Below are 13,872 nucleotides of genomic sequence, written 5' to 3' on the forward strand. Positions count from 1 at the left end.
GAGTCCAAAAGTGGCAGGCTCAAACCCAGAACCTCAATCAATGGCTGATACCAAATGAGAGACTCCCCCCTGGGCACACAGAAAACTGGGAGACTTGGAAGGTGCTGAACAGACTGAGCTCTGGCATCATGAGATGCAGAGCCAACCTCAAGAAATGGGGCTACAAAGTGGAATCCACGACATGCGAGTGTGGAGAAGAGCAAACTACAGACCACCTGCTGCAATGCAACCTGAGCCCCGCCACATGCACAATGGAGGACTTTCTTGCAGAAACACCAGAGGCACTCCAAGTGACCGGCTACTGGTCAAAGGACATTTAATCAACTACAAAACTCACAAATTTGTACTTTGTCTGTTTGTTTGCTTTGTTCTGTTAGAAATGTAATATAATTTGACTGGTTGCCCTGCCACGACAAATAAATAAATTATGATTCACAACAGTAGCAAAATTACAGTTATGATGTAGCAACAAAAACAATGTTATTGTTGGGGGTCACCACAACATGAAGAACTATATTAAGGGGTCACGGCATTAGGAAAGATGAGAACCACTGTCTTAGACTATATTCCTTATGCATGTTTACCCAAAAGTAAGCCCAGGTGCACTCAGGGTGTACCTACACTGTAGAATGAATGCAGTTTGATACTACTTTCACTTCCATTGCTCAAAGCTATGAAATCCCAGAAAATACAATTTAATAAGGCACCTGCATTCTTTGGCGGAGAAGGCTCAAGGCCTTGTGAAACTACAACTCCCTTGATCCCATAGCATTGAGCCATGGCTGTTATTTTTGGGGGTCACCACAATATGAAGAACTATATTAAGTTGTCACGGCATTAGGAAGGATGAGAACCACTGTCTTAGACTATAATCCTTATGCATGTTTACCCAAAAGTATGCCCAGGTGCACTCAGGGTGTACCTACGCTGTAGAATGAATGCAGTTTGACACTACTTTAACTTCCATTGCTCAAAGCTATGAAATCACAGAAAATACAATTTAAGAAGGCACCTGCATTCTTTGGCGGAGAAGGCTCAAGGCCTTGTGAAACTACAACTCCTTTGATCCCATAGCATTGAACCATGGCATTTAAAGTGGAGTCAAACTGCATTCATTCTTCACCGCAGATGCACCCACAGGAGACTGTTCTTGCTTTACTAATCGTTTTGGCTCAGAGCATAACAAGCAGGTTAAAGCAGAGTTAATCTGTGCAAGCAATCTGGCAAAATCAATTTTCAAAAAATGTAAAATCATGATCAGGAGAAGGTGGCATGCATGACAATCTGTCCCTCCGACCCAAACCCAGCCACCACCCCAATCTTTTGTTTGCAAACCAAGAGCAATGGCTAAGCAGCCCTCTTTTGTCTGCAAGGGAATGATGTCCAGTACCAAGAAAACAACAAGCGTTGCAATGCGCCCATTTCCCAGGTCTGTGCCCCCTGGTCTCCACCCACCTTTGACAGCAAGCATCCTTGCCAATAGGGGGCTGGGATCTGGAGAGAGCCATCCCTGGAGGGGATCCCTCCTTCTTCTCCCCATCGGGCCAGGGAGGAGGGCTTTGGGCACCTTGGCTGAGCCTCCAGGCACCAAGGCTCAGGGTGACTGGCTGCGAGGAGGGAGAGGAAGTGCCTCCCTGGCTGGGCTCCCCCCTTCCGCTGCTGGGAAAGGAGGGAGGGGGCAGGGAAAGGTCTCTTCTTGCTCTCTCTATGGTGCTTAACCGTTTCATTCACATCGGGAGTGGCAGCAGAAGAAAGCGGCTGCAAGAAGGGAAAGGGAGGCAGCAGCCCCGCGCGCTTTTACGCACAGCCTTTCCAGGGCGCACAAGAGGAATGGAGCCACTTTGGAGACCCAGGAGTCCTTTCCTGGGTTCCTTGCTGGATGAAGACGAGATCCGGGAGAGCCAGGATTCCCGGATTCCCATCTGCAGGGGGTTTGGATTTGGGGGAGCCAAGACTCCAGGGTTCCTTGCCAAGAGGGGGCTTTGATTTGGGTTCCTCTCTTGGAGATGGTTTGGCATAAAGCTGAAACCAGGCATGGGCAAACTTTGGCCTTCCGGGTGTTTTGGACTTTAACTCCCACAATTCCTAACAGTATTCTGTTAGTGTTGGAATTCAAACCCACACTGCCCAAGTTTCAAGTCCTCAATGAGGAACAGTTTAGTTAGCTGGGTTGCTGTAAGTTTTCCAGGCTGTATGGTCATGTTCCAGAAGCATTCCCTCCTGACTTTTAGCCTGCATCTATGGCAGGCATCCTCAGAGTTTGCGAGGCCTGTTGGAAACTAGGAAAATGGGGTTTGCCCATGCTTTCACTAGAGAGTCTCTTTAGGGTCACCATAAATCATAAACAACTTGAAGGCACACAACAACAAAGTACCGGTATTCTGTATTGATATTGCCTTACAGGATTGCCAGCTGACCAGAAGACTTTCAGTTTGTTCCTGTGCTTGGAGGGAGCAGTCCCTTCTCATCTGAGGGTGAAATTAGGATCGGGAATTGGTAACTCTCAACACAGATGGGGAGAATTATTTATTTATTTACTTTACTTGTATACCGCAGTTTCTCAGCCCAACAGGCAACTCAACGCGGTTTACAACAAGGGTAAACAATCAATCAAACAATATACAATTTAAAATCATTAAAAGCATAGTATACACAATAATAATACATCAATAACAGCCCCATAACATCTTGTAACTAGAATCGTAATCCAATTCGTCGTCCATAATTCCTTTCCTGTATTCATCATATTCATTGCGCTGTTTATCCGAATGCCAATGATATGACAATAAAAAACAATCCTAGCTTTCAAACCAACTGGAGAATCAAATCTCATTTTCCACAGTGTTCTAAACTAACTGTCTGGTCCTGCCAGTCTCTGCCATTAAGATATATCTTGGGTTGTTGTGAGTTTTCCGGGCTATATAGCCATGTTCTAGAAGCATTCCCTCCTGACGTTTTGCCCACTTCTATGGCAGGCATCCTCAGAGGTTGTGAGGTGTGTTGGAAACTAAGTAAGTGCAGTTTATATATCTGTGGAATAATGTCCAGGGTGGGAGAAAGAACTCTTGTCTGATGGGGCTATGTTTGAATGTTTCAATTGTCCACCTTGATTGGCATTTAATGACCTTGCAGCTTCAAAGCCAGATTTTGTTAATTTTCATGGTTTCTTCCTTTCTGTTGAAATTGTCCACATGCTTGTGGATTTCAATGGCTTCTCTGTGTAGGGAGGTTTAATCAGATGTCTTCCCCCTTCAACCTCAACCAAAATACCAACCTTCCCAAAGGCATCACCTCAATTTACATCCTTGCTTGCTTGGTGCACCTTGATGCACGAGACAGTCTGATAGATTTGGCACAAGATTTCTATGGCAGGCATCCTCAGAAGTTGTGAGGTCTGTTGGAAACTAGAAAAATGGGGTTTATATATCTGTGGAATGTCCACAGATATATAAAATTGCTTTGAATGCAATTTTCCTGCTTCTTGGCAGCAGGATGGACTGGATGGCCCATGAGGTCTCTTTCAACTATGATTCTATGGTCCAGGATGAGAGAAAGAACTCTCGTCTGTTGGAGGTAGGTATGAATGTTAGCATTACAATTAGTTAGCATTAGAATGGTGCTACGCCACTGGAGAAATTATACTGTTTAGCTAACATTGCACCACCTGACATCCACCGGGAAGTAGCAGCCAATAATGAAAGGACCAAGGCTGTGACATCTCCGGCCCATCCCCTGTTCAGGTATCAACCAGCACGCTGATGCCTTAAATCAAGAAATAGTTTTCTAAGATCTACAGAGATACTCACAGGAACGCCTCAGCAAGTGATAGTCCAAAAGTGGCAGGCTAAAACCCAGAACCTCAACCCATGGCTGGTACCAGATGAGAGACTCCCCTCTGGGCACATAGAAGACTGGGCCATTTGGAAGGCATTGAACAGACTGTGCTCTGGCACCATGAGATGCAGAGCCAACCTTCAGAAATGGGTATACAAAGTGGAATCCACGACATGCAAGTGTGGAGAAGAGCAAACCATAGACCACCTTTGTTTGTGTTTTCAAATACATTACAGCTGTACCCTCAGTTTGCTTCTGATGCGATAAATACGTAAAATAAATCTGGAGGGGATTTAGATTTGGGATTTGGGGGAGCCAAGACTCTATGGTTCCTTGCCAAGAGGGGGTTTAGATTTGGGTTACATTATGATTCATAACAGTAGCAAAATTACAGTTATGAAGTAGCAACAAAATAATGTTATGATTGGGGGTCACCACAACTGAGGAACTATTAAGGGGCCGCAGCATTAGGAAGGTTGAGAAACACTGTGCTAAAGGCTCACCTTCAATGTTGCTGATCCATACCAGACAAACTGCTGGCCTTTCAACAGTAGCTTAGCCAGGTCAGACAGATTGCTATCCATGACAGTTCCCTTGCTGGAGGAAGTTTGTGTTGGAGGTCTCCAGAATGCCTAGGTTCTTTCCAAGGAGTGGGTTTAGGTTAAGGACAACCAGAATGCCTGTGTTCATCTCTGAGAGAGTGTTTAAGCAGAGAAGAGCCAAACATTTTCAGGATGCTGTTTTTGTGTTGGGGAGTGGGTAGTCAGAATTTCTGGATTTCTTTCTGGGAGAAGAGTGTAGGTTGTTCAGCAGGAGAACCATGACTTAGAACAAGGGTCCTCAAACTAAGGCCTGAGGGCCGGATGCGGCCCTCCAAGGTCATTTATCCGGCCCTCGATCAGGGTCAACCTAAGTCTGAAACAACTTGAAAGCACACAGCAACAATCCTATCTCATCAGCCAAAAGGAGGCCCACACTTCACATTGAAATACTATTAAGTTTATATTTGTTAAAATTGTTCTTCATTTCAATTTTTGTATTGTTTTTAAGTGTTACTTGCACTACAAATAAGGTATGTGCAGTGTGCATAGGAATTCATTCATGTTTTTTTCTTCAAATTATAATCCGGCCCTCCAACAGTTTGAGGGACTGTGTCCTGGCCCTCTGTTTAAAAAGTTTGAGAACCCCTGACTTAGAAGGATAGTTTCAGACCTGTGTACCTTTGTGTAATGCCTTTCCCTTCCTTTAAGGGCTGTGCATGTTGGATTTCTAGCTGTTATACTAAAACCTAAAGAGGGGAAAGAGAAGGTAGAATGACGAATCTCAATCAAGCTTTTGCCAGAAATCGAACCTGAGGCTTGCTAGGCATGTGTTCTCTCATCGTACAGTTGCTTTCCCTATTGAAATGGTTTCATTTGGAACTATGGAACAAAAGCCAGGATTTGGCAAGGTGGAGTGTACAGAGCGTTCTGAGGCCGTCAGAGCTCCTGGGCTTTTTTTCTGCAGTGTTTGTAGAAGGCAGCTGTGATTCCCCTTGCAATAAGCCAGGTGTTTCCCCAAGTTAATGAAGAAATTAATGTTTAATTGTGCAATTAAATCCACAGACACACACCTCACATATGCCCAATTATAATATTAGGCAACATGCTTGCTAACCATATTCAGATAGGCTGGTATAAGAAAGAGGGCAATTTCTTAAGATTCTCCAAGCCAATGCAAGGTTACCTAAAGATTAGTTAATTTAAATTTAGTTTATTTAAAGCATTAATAGTCTTTCAGTGCAGCCTTATGAGACAACAAAGAAAAGCACAGAGGCATCTATATGTATGTAAAGTAGAGGAGGCTTAATGAAGTCTCTGTAAAGCTAAGTCTTGGCTAAAACAATTTTTTGAAGAAAATTTGACTAAAGGAACCGATATCAGAATGGTCTGGAATGCTAGTTAAGCCTTCATGAGAAGTTTTTCTTTATACAACAAAAGAATAATGATAATAATAAGAGGAAGGAGGAGGAGGAGACAGAGGGCCTGATTCTGGCAGCCCAAGAACAAGCCATTAGAATAAATGCCATCAAAGCCAGATTTGAAAAGTCGGCAACAGGTCCCAAGGAAGCAGATGAAACAATAGATCACATCCTCAGCTATGCAAGAAGATCGCGCAGACAGACTACAAGCAGAGGCATAACACCGTTGCTCAGATGATTCATTGGAACTTGTGCCATAAATACCATCTGTCTGCGACAAAGAACTGGTGGGATCACAAGCCGGAAAAAGCTAAAGAGAATGAACATGTCAAGCTACTTTGGGACTTCCGAATTCAAACAGACAAGAGTGTTGGGGAACAATACTCCTGACCTCACGATCGTGTTAAAAAACAAAGTATGGATCATTGATATTGCAATCCCAGGCGGCAGCAGAATTGAAGAGAAACAACTGAAAAAGCTGACATGATATGAGGGTTTAAAGATCGAACTGGCACAAGCCAGTCAAGGTGGTCCCAGTGGTGATTGGCACACTGGGTGCAGTGCCTCAAGACCTTGGCCTGCACTTAAACACAATCGGCGCTGACAAGATTATCATCTGCCAGCTGCAAAAGGCCACTTTACTGGGATCTGCACACATTATTCGCCAATACATCATACAGTCCTAGACACTTGGGAAGTATCCGACGTGTGATCCAATACAACAACTAGCAGAGTGTTTGCTGTGGACTCATCTTGTTATCTTTCAAATAATAATAATAACTTTATTTATACCCCGCCACCATCTCCCCAAAGGGACTCGGGGCGGCTAACATTAGGCTAAGCCCAAGTAATTACAATAAGGCAAAATAAAATAATACAAAACAGACAATAACATCAAGTAAAATGCTTAACAATAACATAGTAATGCAAAAAATAGTGACAATAACATAATAAAACAAAATATAAAATGATAGAAGAATTAAAATGCAAATATGAAGAGGAAAAAGAGCTTTATTCATAAACATCCTCCTTAATGGAATCACCGTCATTATGGGTGCCTTAAATACCTCCCCACTTAAGCAGTACCTACTTATCTACTCACATTGCTGTTTTCGAAACTGCCTGTTAGGTAGAAACTGGGCTAAATGCCAGGAGCTCACCCTGACCCGGGCTTTGAACTGTCAACCTTTCAGTTGGCAAGATTTACTGCAGCTGGCGGTTAACTTGCTGTGCCCGGCCGACATGCTGATAGTCTTCCCAAACTAGTTCCCTCCAGATGTGTTGGTTTCTGACAGCATAGGCATTTGCAATGCTGTTCAGGCTTTTCCTCCTGTGGTAAACTTTCTTTAATTGCTTCCATTCGGGCTTTATTGTCATATGGCTTGTGGGAGCAGAGTATTTTTTTAGTCGTAGTAGGTTGCTTGGTTTTCCTTTAGATTTACAATTATTTACATCTCAGTATGTAGGGAGCCAGATGTTAGTAGTAGTAGTGTGTGTAGTTTTAACTTTGAATTTGTTTTAATGGATTTTAACTGAATTTTGAGTACTGTTTATATTTAAATCCTGTTTAAATGTTTGCATATTTGTGTATTTTAAATTGTATGCTAATGCTTTTATGTTAAACTGCTTTGAGCCTCCTTCAGGAGAGATAAAGCAGGGTATGAATAACAATAACAACAACAACAACAACAACAATTATTGCACCAAGAAATAATTTTAAGATAATCACACAATTTAATGATATTTCCATTCACCTGTAGATTCTCCAAGCTAGGAGCCATTTCCAGGAATGAGTGAGCAACTTACAAAACTGGGAATCAACTTTTGAAAAAATCAAATCAAGTGAACAATCTGAGAACATTTAGAAGAAAGGGATGTTCATTGTTTGCCAGGGGATTTTACTAGAAGGAAGAAGGTTCCCAATGTAAAATCAGATCAAAACAGGAGAATTAAGGAATATTCTCCTTTACAAAAGGGAAGGGTGGCATATTTTTAAGGGGGACGCATTCTCCCCTGAATTGTACAGCCCAGGGCAAAAATAGGGGAACAGCCTCCCGGCAAATCTTGAGGTGACAAAGGAATAGAGATGGCCCATGGTGGAGGCATCATAGAAGGACACCAGCCCACCGACATAGTCCAGATAAACACCAACTCTTTTGGGAAAGGAGCTGAGGCAGAGCCTTTGAGGTGGAGTGTCCTTTGCCATTAATTCCACCCCATTCCTAAACCGAATTACCCAGAATCCATTGCTGGGGGAGGCAGCGATTTTCCCCTTGCGGTTGATGGAGATGCTAACCAGGCCTAATGTCCAAGAGGGCTTGTTGCCAACTTCCACCTCCCAGTAGTGTTTTCCAGAGCAGAAACCTCTGCAACCCAAGACCGCTACACAGTAGTTGAACCGCATAGGAGTGTCAGGGACATCCCGGCGTATGTGGCCGTCCCGGACAGAAGTGCAGTCCTCCGAAAGGAGCAGACAAGGATGAGCTGTTTCAGGATCCAGGGTTATCAGGGGGAAATCTGCAGTATGAAGAAAGAGAAAATAATTGTTCTGTAAATCAAGACAATACATTGTAAGTCTCTTACTGAGCCTATTTTTGGGTGAGTACCTTGGGAAGTCTGACTTGGCCACGGTGGTCCACACTTTGGTTACATCCTGTTTAGATTACTGCAACGCTCTCTACGTGGGGCTGCCTCTGAAGACTGCCTGGAAGCTGCAGCTAGTCCAACGCTCGGCAGCCAGATTTTTAACGGGTGCTGGGTACAGGAAGCATACAACCCCTCTGTTACACCAGCTCCACTGGCTGCCGATTAGCTTCCGAGCACAATTCAAAGTGCTGGTTTTGACCTACAAAGCCCTAAACGACTCTGGCCCTGTTTACCTGTCCGAACAGATTCTCCCCTAAGAACCATCAAGGTCTTTAAGATCTTCCGGGGGGGGGGGGCTGCTCTCGATCCCACCACTGTCACAATCGCGGTTGGTGGGGACGAGAGACAGGGCCTTCTCGATGGTGGCTCCCCGGCTCTGGAACTCCCTCCCACAGGAGATTAGAACTGCTCCCTCCCTCCTGACGTTCAGGAAGCTAACAAAGACTTGGCTATGGAATGCGGCCTTTGATAACTGAGTCAACTTTGGTCCACATGGAAGGAGAATGAATAACTGTGAATTATGACCAGGAATGCTTTGACGACGTGGCTATATAAGTGTGATGATGACGATGTTGTATTGTAATATGTTTTTAATTGTGTAATGATGATGCATTGTGTGGTTTGTATTTTTGTATATGAACACATGTTGTGAACCGGATCTGAGTCCCTCTTGTAGGTGAGAAGATCGGTACAGAAAACTTTTAAATAATAATAAATAATAATAAATAATTATTAACAAAAGACCCTCCTCCTAAATGCACAGCAGAGTAATTTATCAGCAGCAGTGTGACCCAGCACCAGTTGTCCAAAGTGATAACAAGAAGAAAAACACAGACCAATGTTATATCTTCCATAGGAGGTTTTTCTTTAAAGCAAAATAATATGTTTGTACTATTTACAAGAACAAGATTTCCATAACACAAAAAAAGTTCAGCCTTCACACTGGAGCATTCTCATGAGGATTCTCTCACACAGAGATTTACCTTACAATGAAGCCTATTATCCCACTGAGGCGATCTCACACACAGAGAAACTTCTCTCAGACTGAGGCATTTTCACTCTCAGGACAACACTAGCTTTGGCCCACTGACTCTTAACTCACATTTTTGTAATTAAAAATACCTAGTTAATTTTTAATATTTCTGACACCTATATCCCAACTTCAAGAAATAAAGCCTGACTGCTCATTGGAGGGAAGAATAGTGGAGGCCAAGATGAAGTACTTGAGCACATCATGAGAAGAAAGGAAAGCTTAGAGAAGACAATGATGCTGGGGAAAATGGAAGGAAAAAGGAAGAGGGGCCAACCAAGGGCAAAATGGATGGATGGGATCCTTGAAGTGACTAGCTGGACCTTGAAGGAGCTGGGGTTGGTGATGACCGACAGGGAGCTCTGGCGTGGACTGGTCCATGAAGTCATGAAGAGTCGGAAACGACTGAACAAATGAACAACAACAAATCCCAACTGTTTCTCAGATGGAATTTAACACAACCAAACATCAGCCAAATTTCTTTAATCCCCATAGCCAAAAGGTGCTAGATGCTTTGCAGTTGAAATCAACCAGTTGGTATCCTTTATGCATATTCCAAAGGCAACAGAAGAAATTGGTGTAGTTCTTTATTTTACACATGTGGCATTCAGAAGAAGTAAGAGGATCCCTTAGTGGTTCTCCCAGACGATTATCTTACCTATGTTGAGAGCAGATTTCATTTCCTTCCAGGCAGCATATTGCAAAGGTCCTTTGAATCGTCCAGGGACCTGTAATACTGGTGGCACAACAGGAAAAGCTGGAGTGGTTTGCTGCTGCTTCGCCCTTAGCCAAAAGATAACCACAGACATCCAGAAATACGTGTTAATACATATAAATACAAGTGTTTGTTAATTTTAAGAAGAAAAATAGCTTTTTCCCCCATTACACTCACCTGTTTAGGAGGGAGTGTATGCCCTATTAAGAGAAGGAAATAAAGGAGAAACAAAATTAACTGACAGGATATTTGGGATTCTATTAAATATTATTTAACTCCAAAAAGTCCTGCTTGTCATCCCTTATATATTGAATGGTATAACATATGTCCTCTACGCAAGTCCTTTCTCATTCAGCCATGGACCAAAGTGCTGCCATATCACAGCACGTTAATACACATTCTCCCCATTTAGACTAATAGTAATTAATACATTGTCAAAGGTTTTCATGGCCAAAATCACTGGGTTGTGAAGTTCCCGGGCTGTATGGCCATTTTCTAAAAGCATTCTCTCCTGATGTTTCACCCACATCTATGACAGGCAGCCTCAGAGGTGGTGAGGTCTGTTGGAAACTAGGCAAGTGAGGTTTATATATCTGTGGAATAATGTCCAGGGTGGGAGAAAGAACTACATCATGCTGGCTTTCAAGTTTTCCTCTTACTGTTAGGAAACCAGAAGAGTCTTGTAGTTCCAGATGATCCTGGGCTTCCAACAGCAGCTCCTGACAACCGCGGCAAGCCTCCCTCAGCAGCCTCAGCCTCTCCTTTGTCTCTTGGAGCAGGGCGCCTCCTTCCTCTGCCAACCTTGACTTGCACACTTTCTCTTGGGCATTGAGGAAGTGGTGGAGCTGCCTGAATTCAGTGGTGATGTGGTCATCCAAGCTTAGCATAACTGCCTGGAAAACAGAAGTGTATTTACAGTACAGTACAACTTCCATTGTATTAGCCTCCTGGTGGTGCAGCAGGTTAAACCGCTGAGCTGCTGAACTTGCTGACTGAAATGTTAGTGGTTTTAATCCAGGGAGCAGGATGAGCTCCCGCTCTTAGGCCCTGCTTCTGCCAACTTAACAGTTTGAAAACATGCAAGTGTGAGTAGATCAATAGGTACCGCTTCTGCTGGAAGGTAGCAGTGCTCCATGCAGTCATGCTGGCCGCATGACCTAGGAGATGTCTATGGACAATGCCAGCTCATCAGCATAGAAATGGAGATGAGCACCACCCCCCAGAGTTGGACATGACTAGACTTAATATCAGGGGAAACCTTTACCTTTACCTTTACAACCCCCATATCCTCCGAGGATACATTCCCCCTATGGATACCTAAAACCATGGGTAATAGCAAACCCTATGTTTTGATTACAATGTACTTGGGCCTGAAGCATTCCTTAAGATGCCATTGGAAGATTCTGAGAGTCTCAGACAATTCCCCCTGCCTATTTGAAGGTCCGTTTCCATTACTCCATTACTCCGTTTTCCAATGAATTTCTCCTTGACAATTATTTGCGTTTCATTTCTATCTCATCCTGAGTTTTTATCATTTTACCTTGTACATGTGGCCCGCTCACTGTGATTGTGATTTATCTATTACTATATTTTGCATTATTTTATTGTATCCTTATGTTTTATTTATTTTATTGTGATGTTTATTTTGTGTTTTTGGTTTTATTTCGTTGTAATGCATTTCTGAGCCGCCCCGAGTCCGCATTGGGGAGATGGTGGCAGGGTATAAATAAAGTTTATTATTATGTGAAAGCATAGGTGTTGAATCCATGGATAAAGCAGGGTGTATTGCTTTAAGCTTTTCCCTCCTCTGTAACCTAAGAAATCAGATACCAGTTCTCGGTTTTTCAGAATCATTCTTTTCTTTTACCTGGTGGTTCTGGAGCTTTTCTTCTTCCTCTCTCTTAAGCACAAGAAGTTTGGCCAAGTTAGATTCCATCTGAGAAACTGCCAAACTCAGCTCCCCCTGTTCAGAAATGCAAGTGGAAATTACAATAGTTCAAGGCAACCATGGCTCTGGTGGTTACATCTGCACTGTAGAGAAGATGCAGTTTGGTATCACCTTGGCTGCCATGGCTCAATGCTAAGCACTTAATAGTTTTTCATACAGGAACCCTCAGATTGTGGCCCTCCAACTTCCAGAATCCCTAGCCAGCTTGTTCAATCATCTGCAATTCTGCAAGTTGGGTGCCTGAACAGCTGCAGTTTGAGGATGCCTTTCGATGTCTTTAGTCTTTTCTGTGAGTATTGGTGCCTCACTAAACTATAAATCCCAGGATTCCATACCATTGAGCCATGGCAATTAAGTTTTCCACCCCTCCCTCTCTTTTTTGTTTGGACCCAGTCTCACCTTACACCACTCTGTTGCTTCGTGGACAGGAAGCCTTGCATGATCCTGCTCCAGTGCACATTCCCTGCCATTAGCACTGCTGCGACGCCCCTCCTCGGTCTCCTTGGGATTCATTCCCCTGATTCGGTGGATCAAGGTCTCCAAGAGCTTGCAAGGGGTGTACCTCTTCTCCGGAAACTCCTCCCGACATTGTGGACAGACGTGTTTGCTGCTACGGGCTCCCCAAGCAGTCTCAATGCAGGCCTGGCAGTAGAGGTGCCCACAAGGGAGGGCAACTGGTTCCAAGAACCATTGCAGGCAAATAGGGCAGGAGAAATCTGGAACCAGATCTTCAAACGGTGTACCTGAAGCCATATGGGCTTGCTCTAAGATCTGAGAGAATTGTGGCTCTTCCCACTTATGAAAAACTCAGTTCAATGTCAGCAGTTCAATCTCTTTCCCTTTCCTTTACCTGCTCCCAAGCCAGAATCAGAAAAACCCAGTTGTCAGAAACAAGCTTTGCTGTTTCATTGCTCTTGACCCAGGCGTTATCTGACTTTAACCAAATTACGGAGCTGGACTTTGCTCCAGGTATCCAATTGATCTGGGATTTATCACTCACCAGGGGTGGGGAAGTCGGAACACAATTCCAGCCAACCACCCCTTATGCACATACTGCCTTTACCTTAGCAAGAGTTTCAGGCTTGTTCTTTTTCCTGGCTCCACTCCTGTACCTTTAAGAGCAACATTGAGGGAGACATAGTTTTAGGATTGCCTGCACGCCCCTATCCCTCTCTGAAAACTCTATCCCAGTTATATCTTACCTTTTCATGCCCAGCATTATTTTTAAAATTTTAATTACTACATTTGGCCCAGCCATAGGTTTTTAACGTTTGTTGTCCTACTATCAATATTTATTGCTTGTTTTTTGTTTGAGATTTATTTTAACTATTTTGTATTGCTTGTTTGTTATTGCTTTTATTATTGATGTATTGTGGGCTCGGCCTCATGTAAGCCCCACCAAGTCCCTTGGGGAGATGGTAGCGGGGTATAAAGTTTTTATTATTATTATTATTATTATTATTATTATTATTATTATTATTAAGGGAATTTTCCCATATGCCCTGATTTACTGTCATATGTGCCTGCTTTTGCAAAGGGCCTTTGTTTGCAAAAATGCTGATGTCTAGAGAAAGAGATGCCAAGTCCTCCACCATCAACTCCGCTGGACCAGCCACATTGTCCGGATGCCCGACCACCGTCTCCCAAAGCAGTTGCTCTACTCCCAACTCAAGAACGGATAACGGAATATTGGAGGACAAGAAAAGAGATTTAAAGATGGGCTCAAAGCCAACCTTGAA

At 43.4% G+C, this 13,872-nt stretch overlaps 2 protein-coding genes across 2 annotated transcripts in view; both read right to left on the reverse strand.

Moving 5' to 3' along the window:
• ZNF629 (zinc finger protein 629) overlaps positions 1 to 13,872 on the reverse strand; it is a 44,169-nt gene that overhangs the window by 12,361 nt on the left and 17,936 nt on the right. The window contains exons 6-7 of the mRNA XM_067469601.1: positions 13,197 to 13,245; positions 1,802 to 1,922 (exon numbers count right to left, since the gene is read on the reverse strand). Of these exons, the coding sequence (XP_067325702.1) occupies positions 1,802 to 1,922; positions 13,197 to 13,245 (170 nt within the window). The remainder of the gene's footprint in view (positions 1 to 1,801; positions 1,923 to 13,196; positions 13,246 to 13,872) is intronic.
• Positions 7,475 to 13,429, reverse strand: LOC132777729 (E3 ubiquitin-protein ligase TRIM69-like). The gene is made up of 6 exons (XM_060780152.2): positions 12,533 to 13,429; positions 12,053 to 12,148; positions 10,845 to 11,078; positions 10,363 to 10,385; positions 10,129 to 10,253; positions 7,475 to 8,311 (listed from the first exon to the last, which is right to left on the reverse strand). Exons 1-6 carry the CDS (start codon positions 12,884 to 12,886, stop codon positions 7,761 to 7,763), a joined length of 1,383 nt encoding a protein of 460 aa, XP_060636135.2. The 5' UTR covers positions 12,887 to 13,429; the 3' UTR covers positions 7,475 to 7,760.

This window comes from Anolis sagrei, chromosome 6, assembly GCF_037176765.1.
Source record: "Anolis sagrei isolate rAnoSag1 chromosome 6, rAnoSag1.mat, whole genome shotgun sequence".
Taxonomy (NCBI): Eukaryota; Metazoa; Chordata; class Lepidosauria; order Squamata; family Dactyloidae; genus Anolis; species Anolis sagrei.